The 18333-nt window shown below is 36.6% G+C and overlaps 1 protein-coding gene across 8 annotated transcripts in view; it reads left to right on the top strand.

Annotated features, from left to right (window-relative positions):
* LOC123524461 (mediator of RNA polymerase II transcription subunit 23-like) overlaps positions 1-18333 on the top strand; it is a 299330-nt gene that overhangs the window by 219236 nt on the left and 61761 nt on the right. For all 8 annotated transcript variants that reach the window (XM_045302672.2, XM_053538842.1, XM_053538843.1 and 5 more), the window contains one exon: positions 3348-3548. In XM_045302672.2, the coding sequence (XP_045158607.1) occupies positions 3348-3548 (201 nt within the window). The remainder of the gene's footprint in view (positions 1-3347; positions 3549-18333) is intronic.

Below are 18333 nucleotides of genomic sequence, written 5' to 3' on the forward strand. Positions count from 1 at the left end.
TTCGCTGATGTCCGAAATAGCGTCTGAACGATAAATGTTCGCACTTACGAAATTCAGTTATTGTGATTTTGCGTGATTCCACCCTGGTTCAACAAGTACAGTTGAATGACTATATTATATACAAAATATACATGTATACAGCAAAGTATAATCTTTATTATTTAATACTAGTAGTAAACATTTATCCAATTCATGACGTATCGATCAGCACAAGGGAAGAAACTAACGGTGTTACTGTACATGACCGCTCAAACAAAGTTATCTTCCATTACAATACTATAGTACATGTACTAACTACTAGTAATTCTAAATTATGCTGTGACGTGAATTCCAGCCTGAATCCAGCCACGCTGTACCATATCAGTGTCATTCTCAATTTTCTGCATGGTTTTAACAAGCCATTTAGTGTGCAGTGGTTTCACAGTGGACAAGCGCAAATCAACATTTACAGAGTCAATGTTACTATCCTTTAATTGGACGGCGATTTCGTTAGCATAAAACTCCTCAAAACACGCTTTCATGTAAAATTTGAAATTGGCATTTACACTCAGGTCTAAGGGCTGTAGTCTGTCTGTGCAACTAGCTGGCACATAAACCATCTGAATGTTGTTCTTCTTTAGAAGATCCCTAAGTTCCTCGCCACGGTGGGCCTTGAAAATATCAAATACGCACAGTGCTCGTTGCCTGAGGGGAAGATCCATCTCTTCTCGCATCTTTTCCACATAGGGCACAATAACTCTTTTTACATACCTGTAAAGTAACGTATTACCGACTTACAATCTAGTTAAAGGACGGGCAAGTCAAGATTTTGGTAAAATTTTTAGTAAAGTAAAGGCAGGGGATGGGGGCAGTTGAACGTCATTATTAGCGCATTCAAACATGTTAATTTTGGTAATTTTTTCAGTACAGAGAAGAGAAGGTCAGTATTGCCGAACAGGCCGCGGGAGTGGCGATATTTCAGTCACAATTATTGTACCGGCGTAATTTTCATCAAGGGCTAATAAGCGAAATAAATTTTAAGTGATTGTAATTTACCTCTCCATGGAATCGGCGTTGGACCAGTGTGACTCCGTGTGCCATATATCCCAGTCTTTCAGGAATTCATAGTCGGCGTGGCATGCCTCTGTCTTCCCTTGGTAAAGAAGCTGAGGTGGGAGCAGGGACCCAGATCTTGTGCAAGCCATAAGTACCGTCATTTGCCTCTTATCATCAACTTGTGCAATTTGGACCTGAATAGATAAATAATTATGTTTGTTTGTTTGGGTTTTACGGCGCTTTCAACAATATTTCAGTTATATCATGATAAATAGTTGTTTATCGCTTGCATACATACAAGCAATTATTTTTTACGCCTAACGAAACAGTTTCCCTTTTCAAAAGACGAAGATAATTATTATACAAAATGTACCATTGTTTACCAATTTTACAATGGTTTACACTTTTTTCAAAACTGAAAGAAACTGTGAAAAGTTTGCAATGACTGGGTGCATAATAAATGTTCAAAGATCAAGCGTTCATTGTAAATATGGAGTCCCAGTCGAGCCATGATATTTTTCAGTTTAAACTTATGTATTTTACCTGTTTTGAACCTTTTTCTTCCATCGTCCATGAGCTCACCGGCACGTAATTACATCCAGTTTGGTCCCAGTTAATGACGAGTTGGTCGGGTATGTTATATGTTTTCACATTGTAATTGATTTTTGAAAGGAATTCAGACTTGATAACATCAAAGTCATCGTGTAGATGTTTTACACCCTTAGTACCTTTCCTTTTTGTAAGGCCCATACGCTTCATTATAGATGCTGCCCATGATTTATCAAGGGTAATGGTGCCACCATACTGCTTCAATGCTGTCTTATCATCAGCAAGAATAAACCCCTTAGCAGCACTTATCACTATTCTGCTGTTCACTACACCCCCTGCTAGTCTTAATTTCCGAATATAGTCCTTAACCTGATCATCGTATTTTCCGATTTTAACAGGACGGCCACGAGGTGACCGTGGTAGAGCACTGACTTCACTATCCTTATTAAATTCCAAATCAAGACGCTGCCGTTTTGCATACGATCCCCTAATGCTTTCGTTTATTGTCCTCTTCAAAATGGCACTGAAGTGGCGAGCAGCCTTGGAGTTCCCATTTTCAATCGCGTACCTCGCTATTTTTGATCTCGTTTCTGAAGAGTAGTCCCCGTATTGTTTCCTCTTACGTTTCCTCCACGGAGGGGTACTGAGTGCCACGGCCTCTTCAACCTCTTTAGTAACAATCCTCTCAGCTGGTGAGGATGGTGCCGGTTATCCACTTCCAGTAACATCTGTTTTTTTAAAGAACGACGTGATTCGCCGGGAAGACATTGGGATTATAGCCGGTTTCAAACCCAATCTGATACTTCTAACACTTGTAAATGTTACGGATATTAAAGCTACTTAATAACAAAAGAAAGGAACAGTGAACAGCTTTAGGACAATTTATTGACGACTATACAACAGTGAGCACATATCAGATATTAAAGGCATGTATGCTAATCTGCTATCAATAAAGAGCGTAACACGCACTAGCGGACCGGAGAATAAACTTTTAACAGTGATGTCATACAGGTACCATAATTGCAGAAAGTAACCGAATGCAGTCGTACTTCCGGTTTTTTTCCGGATTCACATTCGCGAATTTAAAATAACGATTTTAACATCGCGAATTTAAGATTTCGCGAAATAATAAAATGCCAAAAATCGGGACAAATTCGCGAAATACAGATCTCGCGAATTTAAAGTGTTTTACAGTATTATATTGGCATGAAGTATGTTTTATGAAAAATGTCCCTAGGTTGGGGATGTTGGTAACTCTGTTGCAATTTCTTGTGTAAACATAAAAATAACACGTTATGTGTATTAACCGTACTATGCATTAGGTTTGAAATAGTACACACATTATATACATGTATAGATAAATGCAGCAGAAATGTGTACTCCTACTAAAAAACTGGCTGTTTTTTTAACAATCAGCTGTTACTGCTTGACATTTAATTATTAATGTAGCTCTATATGCAAACATAATTCATATATTTAATAAAGCTAAATACAGTTGATGAGGATTTTATACATTTAAAGTAAATATCTAAAGGTAAAATATTTTAGTGAAAGATGCGCATTGGATATCTTTAAAGTCCTCACAGTTCAATTCCTGTGCATCTGAATTCTGAACCACAGTAAATTACACGACAAACCACTCAAAGGCCTTGATTATTTGTTATGTGTAAGTTGGTTATATACTTTCCTTAAGATACAAGGCCTAAGATCCTAAGTTACAACTCATAATAAAGATCAGATTGAACAATTTTTATTTGATGTAGGTGAAGCAGAGATGTGAAGTATTAGAAGAACAACTTGTTAATCTTGTGGTATCAGCAATGGAGCATTCGGAGAACTTAGACTCATCAGCAGATCCAGGTTTGAGCCACCTTCTCTGGCAGCATCTGTCCAGTCAGCTCATATACTTCGTGCTCTTCCAGTTTGCCTCATTTCCTCATATGGTTATTTCATTATATGACAAAGTGAGTACTGACGGGATCATCATTTATTAGCTTGCTGTGATGGAAGTCATCAAAGTTGTTATGATACACCCAGTGTTGGAGTCTTGAGTAGACACCTTCCTACTAACTGTACTCTTCAACTTTAATCTCAGTTATTATACCCCCACCAAACATGTTTGGGGGGTATATAGGAGTCAGTTTTGTCGTGTCCCGTCCCGTCCCGTCCCGTCCCGAACTCTATTATCTTGGTTATTACTATATGGATTTGATTCAAACTTAAAACAGATGTTCCACCTTCAGGGTTCATACGCGTCAGGGAAAAGTCAGGGAAAAAAATTTTTTTTCAAGGTCAGGGAATTGTCAGGGAATTTTACAAAATGTCAGGGAAATTTTGAAATTTGGAAAATGTCAGGAAAATGTCAGGGAATTTTCTGATCTGGTTAGGCAACAATTTGTAAAGGTTAAGGCAGTTTCTTCAAATATTTCCTTTTTCATGAAAGCTATCACACTTACAACAATTAAAGCATAATTTTAAATTATATGCATATATCTATATTCTACATATTTTTCAAATTCCATATAGAAGAAACTGAAAGGGATTTGCACCCCTTACCTCCTGAGCAAATCTGGTGATGGCTATATCTAATGATTCGATCCCCTTCTCTCCTGTATAGTGTCCATTACACATAGCCATTACTATATATACATACAAGGCTCCAATAACACAAACATATGGTCTTTATTTTACACAGTTTCAATATTTGAAGAAGGATGTTTTTGTGATACTGGTGCCTTGTACATAATATTATCTACAATACCTTAAAGACATGCTTTTGCTACCAAGGTGTTTTGCATGGTATATATCCTATAGATGTTACTCTTTTTAATTGGTAATCAGAATGACAATTCCATTTTAATGTAATTTAGTAAAGCTATGTTCAGAAAAACAGTTCGATTTGGCAAATATGTTCAGGTTTCCAAAAGTAATTGCTTTATTGTCTATTGGTCATAACATAAAAACATTTGTTTGTTTGAAACAGTGTATTTGATTACTTTTTAATGCATGATAATTCATGTCATTTTGCTTGCCAATGTGTTTTGAATAATCACCAGCTCCATATCCAGTTGATTTGGAATAAACAAACAAAATATTAAACAATGTAAATGTTTGTCAAAAAAGGAGGTAAGGGTTGGCTGTAGGGGTGGTGGAGGCCAACATTCTATTTTTCATTTAAAATTGAACCACTAAATGTGCACATTTTATGATAACAAAAGTCATACTAGGTGACTTGGTTTGTATCGAACCGAACCAAAAAGTCAGGGAAAAATGCTTTCATGTCAGGGAAAAGTCAGGGAAATGTCAGGGAATTTTGTCTGAAAGAATGTGTATGAACCATGACCTTATCAACCACATCATCTGACACAAGGTGCATAACTCTGACACCAACTTTTCATGAATTATGCCCCCTTTTACTTAGAATTTAAGGTTAATTTTCATGCATTTGTACTATATCTCAGTTATTGTTAAATGGATTTGATCAAACTTAAAATAGATGTTCCACCTTATCAACCACATCATGTGACACAAGGTGCATAACTCTGACCAACTTTTCATGAATTATGCCCCCTTTTACTTAGAATTTAAGGTTAATTTTCATGTATTTGTACTATATCTCAGTTATTGTTAAATGGATTTGATTCAAGCTTAAAATAGATGTTCCACCTTATCAACCAAGTCATGTGACAAAAGGTGCATAACTCTGACACCAGCTTTTCATGTATAAGAAAGTCTAGTAATTGGGGCCAAAGAAGAGGGAAGAAATACCTAAAATGTTAAGGGAGGGTCCTATCACAAAACGGACACCAAAAAAGTGTCTTACCAACACACGTTACTATGGAAATCCGTTGGAATTATCAAAATCGGACCAATAATAAAAATGTTAGGTTTTGAGCTTGAACATAGGGAAAGGGGTCTACCGGAAATGAGACGGGCTAGGGGAAAACCCTTCGGTGAATCCTCCGGTATGACGCCTTAGAGTCTGGAAATGCACCTGGTTTGGACTTCCGGTCCCTATAAATGGTCGAAGAATTTGGACCCTTCACCTTTAAAAAATAAGTGGGTGGGGTACGGATTACTTAGGATAAGCCGTACGAAGTGTTGTTTACATCAACACCGACCTACCTAGACGATCGCCTGATTTTCAAGATGGCCGCGGACATGTTACAAAGGGGAGTAACTCCTTGCAAAGGGAAGATAATTTACAAAATGGCGATTGGCGCCAAAAGGATTGCGCATGCGCACAAAATCGGATATACTCGGACTTTACCATTACTAAGGGAATTAACTCTACAAAAGTTGGCCATATTGGATTGGTACAAAGAAAGACAAATTGGTACAAAGTGTGTATAACTTATATTTTTGCTGTACTGGAAATCTGTTTTTTATAATGTGTATTTCTTTGCAAAAAGTTCTTTCTATCTTGCCTAAAAATCAATATTACCCTCGGCCGTTGCCGTTCATAATACACAATACACAGCGTGTCACCAGCCGAAGGATTAGCGATTCGACATCCATTACAAAACGCTGCCACGTGCATCTCGATCTTTGACTTTAATTTAAATATGCGATAAACCAATGACAGCTTTGGATGTACAATGCGTGACGTATTTTATCGGCAAAATTATTTAGCTCCGCCTTTACATATGTCATCGTTAATTATACCCCCACCAAACATGTTTGAGGGGGGGTATATAGGAGTCAGTTTTGTCGCGTCCCGTCCCGTCCCGTCCCGTCCCGAAATCTATTATCTCAGTTATTACCAAATGGATTTGATTCAAACTTAAAAAACATGTTCCACCTTATCACCCACATCATGTGACACAAGGTGCATAACTCTTGACACCAAGTTTTCATGAATTATGTCCCCTTTTACTTAGAATTTAAGGTTAATTTTGTTGTATTTTCACTATATCTCCGTTATTACTAAATGGTTTTGATTCAAACTTAAAATAGATGTTCCACCTCATCACCCACATCATGTGACATAAGGTGCATAACTCTGACACCATTTTTTTTATGAATTATGCCCCTTTTTACTTAGAATTTAAGGTTGATTTTGATGTATTTTCACTTTATCTCAGTTACTACTGAATGGATTTGATTCAAACTTAAAATAGATGTTCCACCTCATCACCCACATCATGTGCCCACACCATGTGACACAAGGTGCATAACTCTGACACAAAGTTTTCATGAATTATGTCCCCTTTTACTTAGAATTTAAGGTTAATTTTGTTGTATTTTCACTATATCTCAGTTATTACTAAATGGATTTGATTCAAACTTAAAATAGTTGTTCCACCTCATCACCCAGATGATGTGACATAAGGTGCTTAACTCTGAAATAAATTTTTTATGAATTATGTCCCCTTTTACTTTAAATTTAAGGTTGATTTTGATATATTTTCACTATATCTCAATTATTACAAAATGGATTTGATTCAAACTTAAAATAGATGTTCCACCTCATCACCCACATCATTTGACACAAGGTGCATAACTCTGACGCCAATTTTTCATGAATTTTGCCCCTTTTTACTTAGAATTTAAGGTTAATTTTGATGTATTTTCACTATATCTCAATTACTACTGAATGGATTTGATTCAAACTTAAAATAGATGTTCCACCTCATCACCCACATCATGTGACACAAGGTGCATAACTCTGACACTATTTTTCTTGAATTGTGTCCCCTTTTACCTAGAATTTAAGGTTAATTTTGATGTATTTTCACTATATCTCATTCTGATTGGCTTAGAGTCAAAGGGAAGTAACCTTTTTTTAACCTTTGTACTGAGTTTCTTCCCCTTAAATTCCAGGAATTAGTCTATTTTTAGAAATCCTATTTTTAGATTTTCAATATTTTAGGTATTTTTCTAACTTTTTTATTATAAGTCCTATGTAAAAAGTAAAAACATTTTTCCGTGGTAACATGGGTCGGTAAGACACTTTTTTGTATTTACTTTTAGTGTATCTCTAATATTAGAGATTTAATATATTTACTAGTATTACTATACTAGTATTATACTAGTATTACTTATATGTGGAAGCCCAGGATGAAGTACTCCAAAGTATTTTTAAGATTCCTTATGGTTGCCATTCTTCTATGACAAGACCGTAAGGTGGGGGTATGAGTCACTCCTGTGACAGTTCTAGTTACTTATGCCCTTTCTAGCTCACCTGTCACATAGTGACAAGGTGAGCTTTTGTGATCACCCGTCGTCAGTCTGTCCGTGCGTCCGTCAACAATTTCTTGTCTGCAAGATAGTGGTTTCATTTATGATTTTATTTTAACCAAACTTGCACACAACTTGTATCACCATAAGATCACGGTTCCTTTCTTGAACTGGCCAGATCCCATTATGGGTTTCAGAGTTATGGCCCCTGAAAGGGCCAAAATTAGCTATTTTGACCTTGTCTGCACAATAGCAGCTTTATTTATGATTTGATTTTTACCAAACTGGCACACAACTTGTATCACCATAAGATCTTGGTTCCTTTCTTGAACTGGCCAGATTCCTTTATGGGTTCTAGAGTTATGGCTCCTGAAAAGGCCAGAATTAGCTATTTTGACCTTGTCTGCACAATAGCAGCTTTGTTTATGATTTGAATTTAATCAAACTTGCACACAACTTGTATCACCATAAGATCACGGTTCCTTTCTTGAACTGGCCAGATCCCATTATGGGTTTCAGAGTTATGGCCCCTGAAAGGGCCAAAATTAGCTATTTTGACCTTGTCTGCACAATAGCAGCTTTATTTATGATTTGATTTTTACCAAACTGGCACACAACTTGTATCACCATAAGATCTTGGTTCCTTTCTTGAACTGGCCAGATTCCTTTATGAGTTCTAGAGTTATGGCCCCTGAAAAGGCCAGAATTAGCTATTTTGACCTTGTCTGCACAATAGCAGCTTTGTTTATGATTTGAATTTAATCAAACTTGCACAAAACTTGTGTCACCATAAGATCTCGGTTCCTTTCTTGAACCGGCCAGATCCCATAACGGGTTCCAGAGTTATAGCCCTTGAAAGGGCCAAAATTAGCTATTTTGACCTTGTCTGCACAATAGCAGCTTCATTTATGATTTGATTTTAACCAAAGTTGCACACAACTTGTATCACCACAAGATCTTGCTTCCTTTCTTCAACTGGCCAGATTCTGTCATGGGTTCCAGAGTTATGGCCCCTTAAAGGTCCAAAATTGGCTATTTTGGCTTTTGCAGCCATATCAAGACTTCATTTATGGTTTTATTTGATACAAACTTTTAAAATATCTTCAACAACAATAAGTCTTGGATTCCGTGACAAATCAGATCCAATAATAGGTTCCAGAGTTATTTTATATCTGATTACCTCCCCTGATTGTAATCAAAATTGATTTATATCAGTTAGTACTTATAGGACTTATTTGAAATTTCATTATTGTTAATAGTTGGACAGAGACAATCAGGGTAGATAACTATGAACTGATTTTATGTCAAATTACCTCCCTTTATTTCAAATTAAAATGGGTATATCTCCATAACTAATGAAGATACTGATCTGAAATTTCATTTATGTCAGCAGATTTATTTGGCAGATCCTTCTTTTGTTCACTTACAATTTTTATTTTTTTAATTACTTCCCTTTTAAGTTACTATAAATAGCTTATTTTTAGTAACTTTTTTATTATTGGCCGTAGGGAAAAGCCGAGACCACTTTTCTATGGTACAACATGGATGGTACCTCCAATTTTTAGGTGTATTTTGACATATCTATACCTTGTAAGAATTTTTTTGTTTTTTTGGTTAAATTTCTTTGCTTTGTTGTTCCTGTCCTTTGGACTTAGATATTTTTTCTGAGGACCTTCTTGTCCTCAAGTGCAATGATAACAGGTGAGCGATATAGGGCCATCATGGCCCTCTTGTTTCGTTATTCCGAGCCCCTTAACCGGTATTTCAGTTTTTGTTAGTAAAAGATTTAAGTTTCAAAAGAGTTTCTGCTATAGTTTGATACTCCAACATTTAAACTTAAAAAATTCCCATGAAGAAAAATTCTAAGGATTGTTGTCAATGAATAATCCAGGCTTTTATTTGATGAACCTCTCCGTTTGAAACAGCCGGGTGCTTTCTCATTGAACCGAGACTTGTGATCATTGGTACTAGCTTGCAAAAACAAGGCTTTTTTAGCCCACCATCATCAGATGGTGGGCTATTAAAATCACTCTGCGTCCGTGGTCCGTCCGTCCGTCATTCCGTCCGTCCGTCCGTCCGTTAACAATTTCTCGTTATCGCATCTCCTCAGAAACTACTGGAGGGATTTTGACCAAACTTTGTCAGAATGATGTATTGGTACCCTAGTTGTGTCCCCCTGAAAATCAGACTGGTTCAACAATTTATGAGTGAGTTATGGCCCTTTGTTTATTTCTATAATTTACATAGATTTATATAGGGAAAAACTTTGAAAACCTTCTTGTCCAAAACCACAGAGCCTAGGGCTTTGATATTTGGTATGAAGCATTATCTGGTGGTCCTCTACCAAGATGATTCAAATTATTTCTCTGGGGTCAAATATGACCCCGCCCTGGGGGTCACATGGTTTATATAGACTTATATAGGGAAAAACTTTGAAAAACCTCTTGTCCAAAACCACAGGGCCTAAGGCTTTGATATTTTGTATGTGACATCATCTAGTGGTCTTCAACTAAGATCGTTCAAATTATACCCCTAGGGTCAAATATGGCCCCACCCTGGGGGTCATATGGTTTACATAGACTTATATAGGGAAAAACTTTGAAAATCTTCTTGTCCAAACCACAAAGCCTAGGGCTCTGATACTTGTAATGTAGCATCATCTAGTGGTTCTCTACCAAGTTTGTTCAAATTATCCCCCTAGGGTCAAATATGGCTCCGCCCCGTGGGTCACATGGTTCATATAGACTTATATAGGGAAAAGCTTTTAAAATCTTCTTGTCAATAACTACAACATTCAAATTTGGACCACATGTGTATTTTTGAGTGGCAAGATGAACCTTGACATGAGTTGACCTTGATTTTGACCTAGTGACCTACTTTCACATTTCTGTAGCTACAACCTTCAAATTTGGATCACATGCATAGTTTTGTGCACTTGAAAAAACTTTGACCTTGATTTTGACCTAGTGACCTACTTTCACATTTTTGAAGGTACAGGTATCAAATTTGGACCATATGCATAGTTCCGTGTTTCAAAATGTAATTTGACATTGATTTTGACCTAGTGACCTACTTTCACATTTTTGAAGGTACAGTCTTCAAATTTGGACCACATGCATAGTTTTGTGTTCCGAAATAAAATTTGACCTTGATTTTGACCCAGTGACCTACTTTCTCATTTCTCAAGCTACAGCCTTCAAATTTGGACCGCATGCATGGTTTTATGTACCGAAACAAACTTTGACCTTAACATTGACCTAGTGACCTACTTTCACATTTTTGAAGGTACAAGCTTCAAATTTGGACCACATGCATAGTTCTGTATTCTGAAATAAAACTTGACCTTGATTTTGACCTAGTGACCTACTTTCACATTTCTCAAGCTACAGCCTTCAAATTTGGACCACATGCATATTTTTGTGTACCGAAATGAACTTTGACCTTAAGATTGACCTAGTGACCTACTTTCACATTTCTGTAGCTGCAGGCCTCAAATTTAGACCACTTGCATAGGATTGTGTACCAAAACAAACTTTGACCTTGACATTGACCTAGTGACCTACTTTCACATTTTTGAAGGTACAGGGTTCAGATTTGGACCACATGCATAGATTTGTGTTCTGAAGTGAAATTTGACCCTTGATTTTGACCTAGTGACCTACTTACACATTTCTCAATCTAAGCCTTCAAATTCGGACCACTTGCATAGTTTGGTGTACCGAATTAAACTTTGACCTTAAGATTGATCTAGTGACCTACTTTCACATTTCTCAAGCTACAGCTTTCGAATTTGGACCACATGCACAGTGTTGTGTACGGAAATGAAATTTGACCTTGAGCTAGTCAGTAAGTCTTGAAATTTGGAACACTCAAAAATGGCACTTTGTGGGCGCCAAGATCACTCTGTGATCTCTTGTTTGAAAAAAGTTCTTTTTTAAAATTAAGAACAGATACTGTGTTTGCGGACAAAAAAGTTTTACAATAAGTGGTCACTGTTTCCAATAAGAAGGTTATATATTACCCCGGTGATTTTAGCAGGGATATAAATTAACACTCAGACCCTATTAGCCATCTGGGCTCCTTACAGGCAAATTCTAGGGGCCCAGCTATTATTAGCAGAAAAATATACTGACAGTGGTTTAGATCTACATACATGTACTTAATAATAAGTCTTTTAATTTGCTTCCTTCCAAAATACATCAATTTCTGAAATACAGAACACTCATCAAACTCACACTGAAAGAAAAAGTTACCACCAGTGCATGAGATGTTCTAAACATAGGACACAGCCTCTTAAACATGGACGCATTTAATTAGCCCACCATCATCAGATGGTGGGCTATTCAAATCACTCTGCGTCTGTGGTCTGTCCGTCCATCTGTTCACAATTTATACCCCTAGGGTCAACATTCTTACTTGGACCACATGTATATTTTTGAGTAGCAAGATGAACCTTGACATGAGTTGACCTTGATTTTGACCTAGTGACCTACTTTCACATTTCTGTAGCTACAGCCTTCAAATTTAGACCACATGCATAATTTTGTGCACTAGAAAAAACTTTGACCTTTATTTTGACCTACTTTCACATTTTTTAAGGTACAGGCATCAAATTTGGACCATATGCATAGTTTCGTGTTTCAAAATGAAATTTGACATTGATTTTGACCTAGTGACCTACTTTCACATTTCTCAAGCTACAGCCTTTAAATTTGGACTACATGCATAGTTTTGTGTACCGAAAATAACTTTGACCTTGACATTGACCTAGTGACCTTCTTTCACATTTTTGAAGGTACAGGCTTCAAATTTGGACCACATGCATAGTTTTGTATTCTGAAATAAAATTTGACCTTGATTTTGACCTAGTGACCTACTTTTACATTTCTCAAGCTACAGCCTTCAAATTTGGACCACTTGCATAGTTTTGTGTACTGAAATGACCTTTGACCTTTACATTGACCTAGTGACCTACTTCACATTTTTAAGGTACAGGCTTCAAATTTGGACCACATGCATTTCTTCATCTGTGTAATTAGCGAGTACGTTTTGCAAGTGACTGAATGCAATTAACCTTTGTATCAGTCAAACTGACAAACAATCTAGCCATAATTTTCATGGTTTGTGGGCTTGGAAAAGTGTTCACGATGTTAAAACAGATTTTGAAACCATATGTGTATGTTCATAAGAAATACAGTTAAATTAACAGTTAAAAATGACTTTCCTTTTCATCTGACTGAAATTCATTAAGAGACCACTTCTTAGCAGCCCCTTGGGTGGTCTCTTAATACAATGTCGACTGTACACCCACAAAACCAAGTTTGGGGGGGGGGGGGGGTTACATAGGAGTGAGCTTGTCAGTTGGTCCGTTGGTTTTCATGGTTTCCGGATAATAACTTGAGAACGCTTGGGCCAAGGATCATAAATTTTGGTGCACAGGTGTAACATCATAAAATACAGTCAAGTTTGACTTTGAGGTCAGTATGTCAAGGGTCAAGGTCACAGTGACCTGGAACAGTTAAACGGTTTCTGGATGCTTAAGTCTAGGATCATGAAAGTTGATAAGGAGGTTTGCCATGACCAGCAGATGACCCCTATTGATTTTGAGGTCAGTAGGTCAAAGGTCAAGGTCACTGTGACCCGGAACATGTTAAACCATTTCCGGATGATAACTTGAGAACGCTTTGGCCTGGGATCATGAAAGTTGATAGGAAGGTTGGTTATAACCAGCAGACGACACCTATCGACTTTTAGGTCAAGGGTCAATGTCACAATGACCCGGAACAGTTAAACGGTTTCTGGATGCTTGGGCCTAGGGTCATGAAAGTTGATAAGGAGGTTTGTCATGACCAGCAGATGACCCCTATTGATTTTAAGGTCAGTAGATCAAAGGTCAAGGTCACAGTGACCCGTAACATGTTGAACCATTTCCGGACGATAACTTGAGAATACTTTGGCCTGGGATCATGAAAGTTGATAGGAAGGTTGGTTATAACCAGCAGACGACACCTATTGATTCAAAGGTCAAGGTTGCAGTGACGCGGAACAGTTTCCAGACGATAACATGAGAACGCTTTGGCCTAGGATCACGAAACTTAATAGGGAGGTTGATCATGACCATGACCAGCAGATGACCCCTATTGATTTTTGAGGTTCGACTTTGACATTGGCTTACTGCTGTGACAAGGCCTTATTGTGGGGGTATAATTCGTCACTCCTACGATAGCTCTAGTTTTCTGTTCCTATAACTTGGGATATGTATGTAAGGTTAGTATTTTACCAACAAAAAAGTGGGGAAAAAGGAGAAAACTTATGTTCTAGATATAGTGGATTTGTTATACTTACAAAAAAAAAACAAACCCACTTTATTCAGTTTTTAGCTCGACTTTTCAAAGAAAAAGTAAAGCTACTGCACTCACCCCTCTGTCGCTGTTGGTTAAAGTTTTCGATAAAGTCAAATATCTCTGTTACTATGAAAGCTATTGACTTAAAACTTAAAACATTTATTTACTATTAAAGTTTACACCAGGTGAAACAATTCCCATAACTGATTTGAATTTTGACAGAGTTATGCCCTTTTTTAACTCCACATTTCGAAGAAAAAATAGAGCTATTGCACTCACGTTGGCTGGTTAAGGTTTTTGAAAAAGTCACATATCTCTTTACTATCAAAGCCATTGACTTGAAACTTAAAATAGTTTTTTACTATCAAATTCTACACCAGGAGAAACAATCCCCATAACTTTTATTTGAATTTTGACAAAGTTATGCCCCTTTTTAACTTAGAATTTTTTGGCTAAAGTTTTTGATAAAGTCATATATCTCTATTATCAAAGCTTTTGACTTGAAACTTAAAATAGTTATTTACTATCAAAGTTTAACCAGGAGAGACAATCCCAATAACCTTGATTTGAATTCTGACACAGTTATGCCCCTCTTTAACTTTGAATTTTTATGTCCCCGCCATAAAATGGAGGGGGGGCATATAGTGGTACCCCTGTCCGTGTGTGTGTGTTTGTCCATGTGTTTGTGTGTTTGGGAAAGGGTGATTTTCGTGTCCGGTCCATAACTTTGACATGCATGGTCCAATTTCAAAATAATTTGACACAAATAATAAGCATGGATAGACAATGTGTCAAGCGCAACAACCAGGTCCCTAGCTCAAAGGTCAAGGTCACAGTCCTAGGTTGAACTTAGCCAATTTTCACTACATACATGTATATACTGAAAATGTGGTCTTCATGTCCAATCCATAACTTTGACATGCATGGTCCGATTTCAAAATAATTTGAAACAAATAATAAGCATGGATAGAGGATGTGCCGTGTGCAAAACCAGGTCCCTAGGTCTAAGGTCAAGGCCACACTTAGAAGCCAAAGGTCACATACAAGAATGACTTTGTCTTGAGCATCTCTTCTTCCTGCATGGAGGGATTTTGATGTAAGTTGGCTTAGTTGTATACCCTCATGACACAGAATGTCATGCGCAAGAACCAGGTCCCTAGTTTAGAATTACTTCCCTTTGTTGTTACTATAAATAGTGTATATTGTAACTTTTTTATTACTGATCGTAGGGAAAAACAAGACCACTTTTCTATAGTACAACATGCATGTTACATCCAATTTTGAGAAGTATTTTAACCTATCTCTACCTTGTAAGGATTTTTATGTGGACTTAGGAATTTTTTTTTTTTGGGTTAAGATTAACTTCCCTTAGTTGTTACTATAAATAACTTATGCCAGTGACCTTTCTCATGTTGCAGGGCATCCGTGTTTGTGACACATTTCTAGTTTGGTTAATGTTTTTTAAAAAGTCAGATATTTGTTACTATGAAAGCTTTTGACTCTAAACTTAGAATAGTTGTTTACTTTCAAAGTCCATAACCCTGATTTGAATTTTGTCAGAGTTATGCCCCTTTTAAACTTAGAATTTTTTGGTTAAAGTTTTTGAAAAAGTCAAATACATGTATCTGTTACTATGAAAGCTTTTGACTTAAAACTCAGAATTGTTGTTTACTATCAAAGTCTACACAAGGAGGAACAATCCACACAACTCTGATTTGAATTTTGACAGAGTTATGCCTCTTTTCAGCTCACCAGAGCATGAAGGGCTCAAAGTGAGCTATTGTGATTGGTCATTGTCTGGCGTCATCTGTCGTGCATCAACATTTGCCTTATTAACACTCTAGAGGCCACAGTTATCAGCCAATCATTATGAAACTTGGTCAGAATATTTATCTTGATGATCACTAGGTCAAGTTCGAAACTGGGTCATGTGGGGTCTAAAACTAGGTCACCCACTCAAATCAAAGGAAAAGCTTGTTAAGCCATATTTATGACCCTCTCTTCATGAAACTTGGTCAGAATGTTTATCTTGATGGTCTTTTGGTCAGTTTTGAATCTGGGTCATGTAGGGTCAAAAACGAGGGCACTAGGTCAGATCAAAGAAAAATCTTGTTAACACTCTAGAGATCACAATTTAAGTTTGAAACTCATGAGAATTGGTCAGAATGTTTATCTTGATGAAATCTAGGTAAAATTGGAATCTGGGTCATCTTGGTTCAAAAACTAGGTTACCCAGTCAAATTAAAGAAAAAATATGTGTAGGTAATAGGGGCTGCATTTTTCAATGGATACTCATGAAATTTGATCAGAATGATCTTCTTGATGAATTCTAGGTCAGGTTCGAATATGGGTCATCTGGGGTCAAAAACTAGGTCAGTAAGCCAAATCGAAAACAAACCTTGTGTATGCAATAGGGGCTGCATTTTACATCTGATGTGCATGAAACTTGGTCAAAATGTTTGTCTTCATGAAATAGCGCAGGGGTTAATAATTGGGTTTGATTAAAAACTAGGTTACTATACCAAATCGAAGAAAAAAACATGAGGCCACATTTTTGCTCCAATCTTCATGAAACATGGTCAGAATGTTTATCTCCTTGAAAACTTGGACAAGTTTGAAACTGGGTAATGTGATGTTAAAAACTGGGTCATTAGGTCAAACATGTTTGTTATGATTTGGCCCTCTTGTAAACTTAGAATTTTTTGGTTAAAGTTTTTAATAAAGTCCAATATCTCTGTTACTATAAAAGCTTTTGACTGGAAACTTAAAATATTAATTTACTATCAAAGTCTACACCAGGAGAAACAATCCCCATAACTCTGATTGAATTTTGACAGTATTATGCCCCTTTTACTGGCAAAGCTCTAATTCAGAGTCAAGCACTGAGAAAAGTTGAGTGTGCTGTCTTACAGACAGCTCTTGTTTTAACTATCATTAATTGATATGTCTCAGTTGCAGATATCCCACAATGGTAAATTTATGACTGTCATAATTCCTGAAACAGTTATGCTAGCTATATTAATTTTAATTTCTATCTTTGTTACTGCATAATCTAGTAAATCTGCAGATAAATTGGCAAGAATATTGCCTTAGTCACATGGAAAGTACACAGTAATCATGTCAAAATATCAAGTTATTTGCTTAGACAAAAAAAAAATCTTCCCTGAAAATTAATTTTATAAAAGTTAAACTTGTTTGATCAGTGATTACAGAATTTTTTTAAAAAAAATAGTGAACTAATTTTTAGACTCATAATACAATGTATTTCCTATTTTATAGACAATTAAAATCTTGTCTACTGCAGTATACACACGTTCATGATGGGGAGTTAGTTTGCTTCAGATGGAGCTGTATGGACTTTCAGTCAAAAGTCTTAAACATGTACCAATTGAAAGATAGTTTACAGTGAAACACTGCTCGCTCGAGGTCGCAAGGGGATGAGCAAAATGCTCGAGTTATCCATGGTTTCGAGCGACCCAAACATTGACCAACATACCAAGAAAATTGAAGTTTGTTTTACCAATTGTCATCGAGACCATTTGCAGTGGAAACGGTGATGCGTAATAATAACACACTCGTGACATTTTCAAAAAAAACGTATTACAAACGTTATTTATGATAGATCCTAAATGGCACATGTGAAGAAACAGCTAAGACATTTTTTATTTGAAATACTGTAATGGAATTTGCAATTTTCTTCTCCAAATTAAGATCTCATAATTATTGTCTCAATTTTATGAAAAGGCTACATATCTTATTTCCTTTATTTGCATGCAAACAACTGTTGATTAAAATATTAAGATCTCATAATTATCTTCTCGATCCCGCAGAAAAAAGTAATAATTAATAACAAGTTTGATCAATAGAATTTTTCTTCCAACTTTCATCAATAATTAATCTTATTATCAGATCAAATATACCGACAAACAAACATTTAAGATAGTCGGGGAATAGACCATGCAATTCTCACGACGTGCGAAAATTTTAAATAACCAATACATTCTGACCGCCGAAGGTGTGAAAAATTTTGACACCTCTGCTCGAGTTTGCCACAGGCAACAAAGAGTAAATGAATCAAAGGGACCAGGTGTCATGCTCGAGCGATCGAGTTATCGATGCTCGATCCAGCCATGGTAATTTCACATAGAAAATAGAAGGAAATCGGCCGGGACCACATGAATTGCTCGAGCGAGTCTGGGTGCTCGAGTCATCGATGCTGGAGCGA

This window comes from Mercenaria mercenaria, chromosome 3 (assembly GCF_021730395.1).
Source record: "Mercenaria mercenaria strain notata chromosome 3, MADL_Memer_1, whole genome shotgun sequence".
Lineage (NCBI taxonomy): Eukaryota > Metazoa > Mollusca > Bivalvia > Venerida > Veneridae > Mercenaria > Mercenaria mercenaria.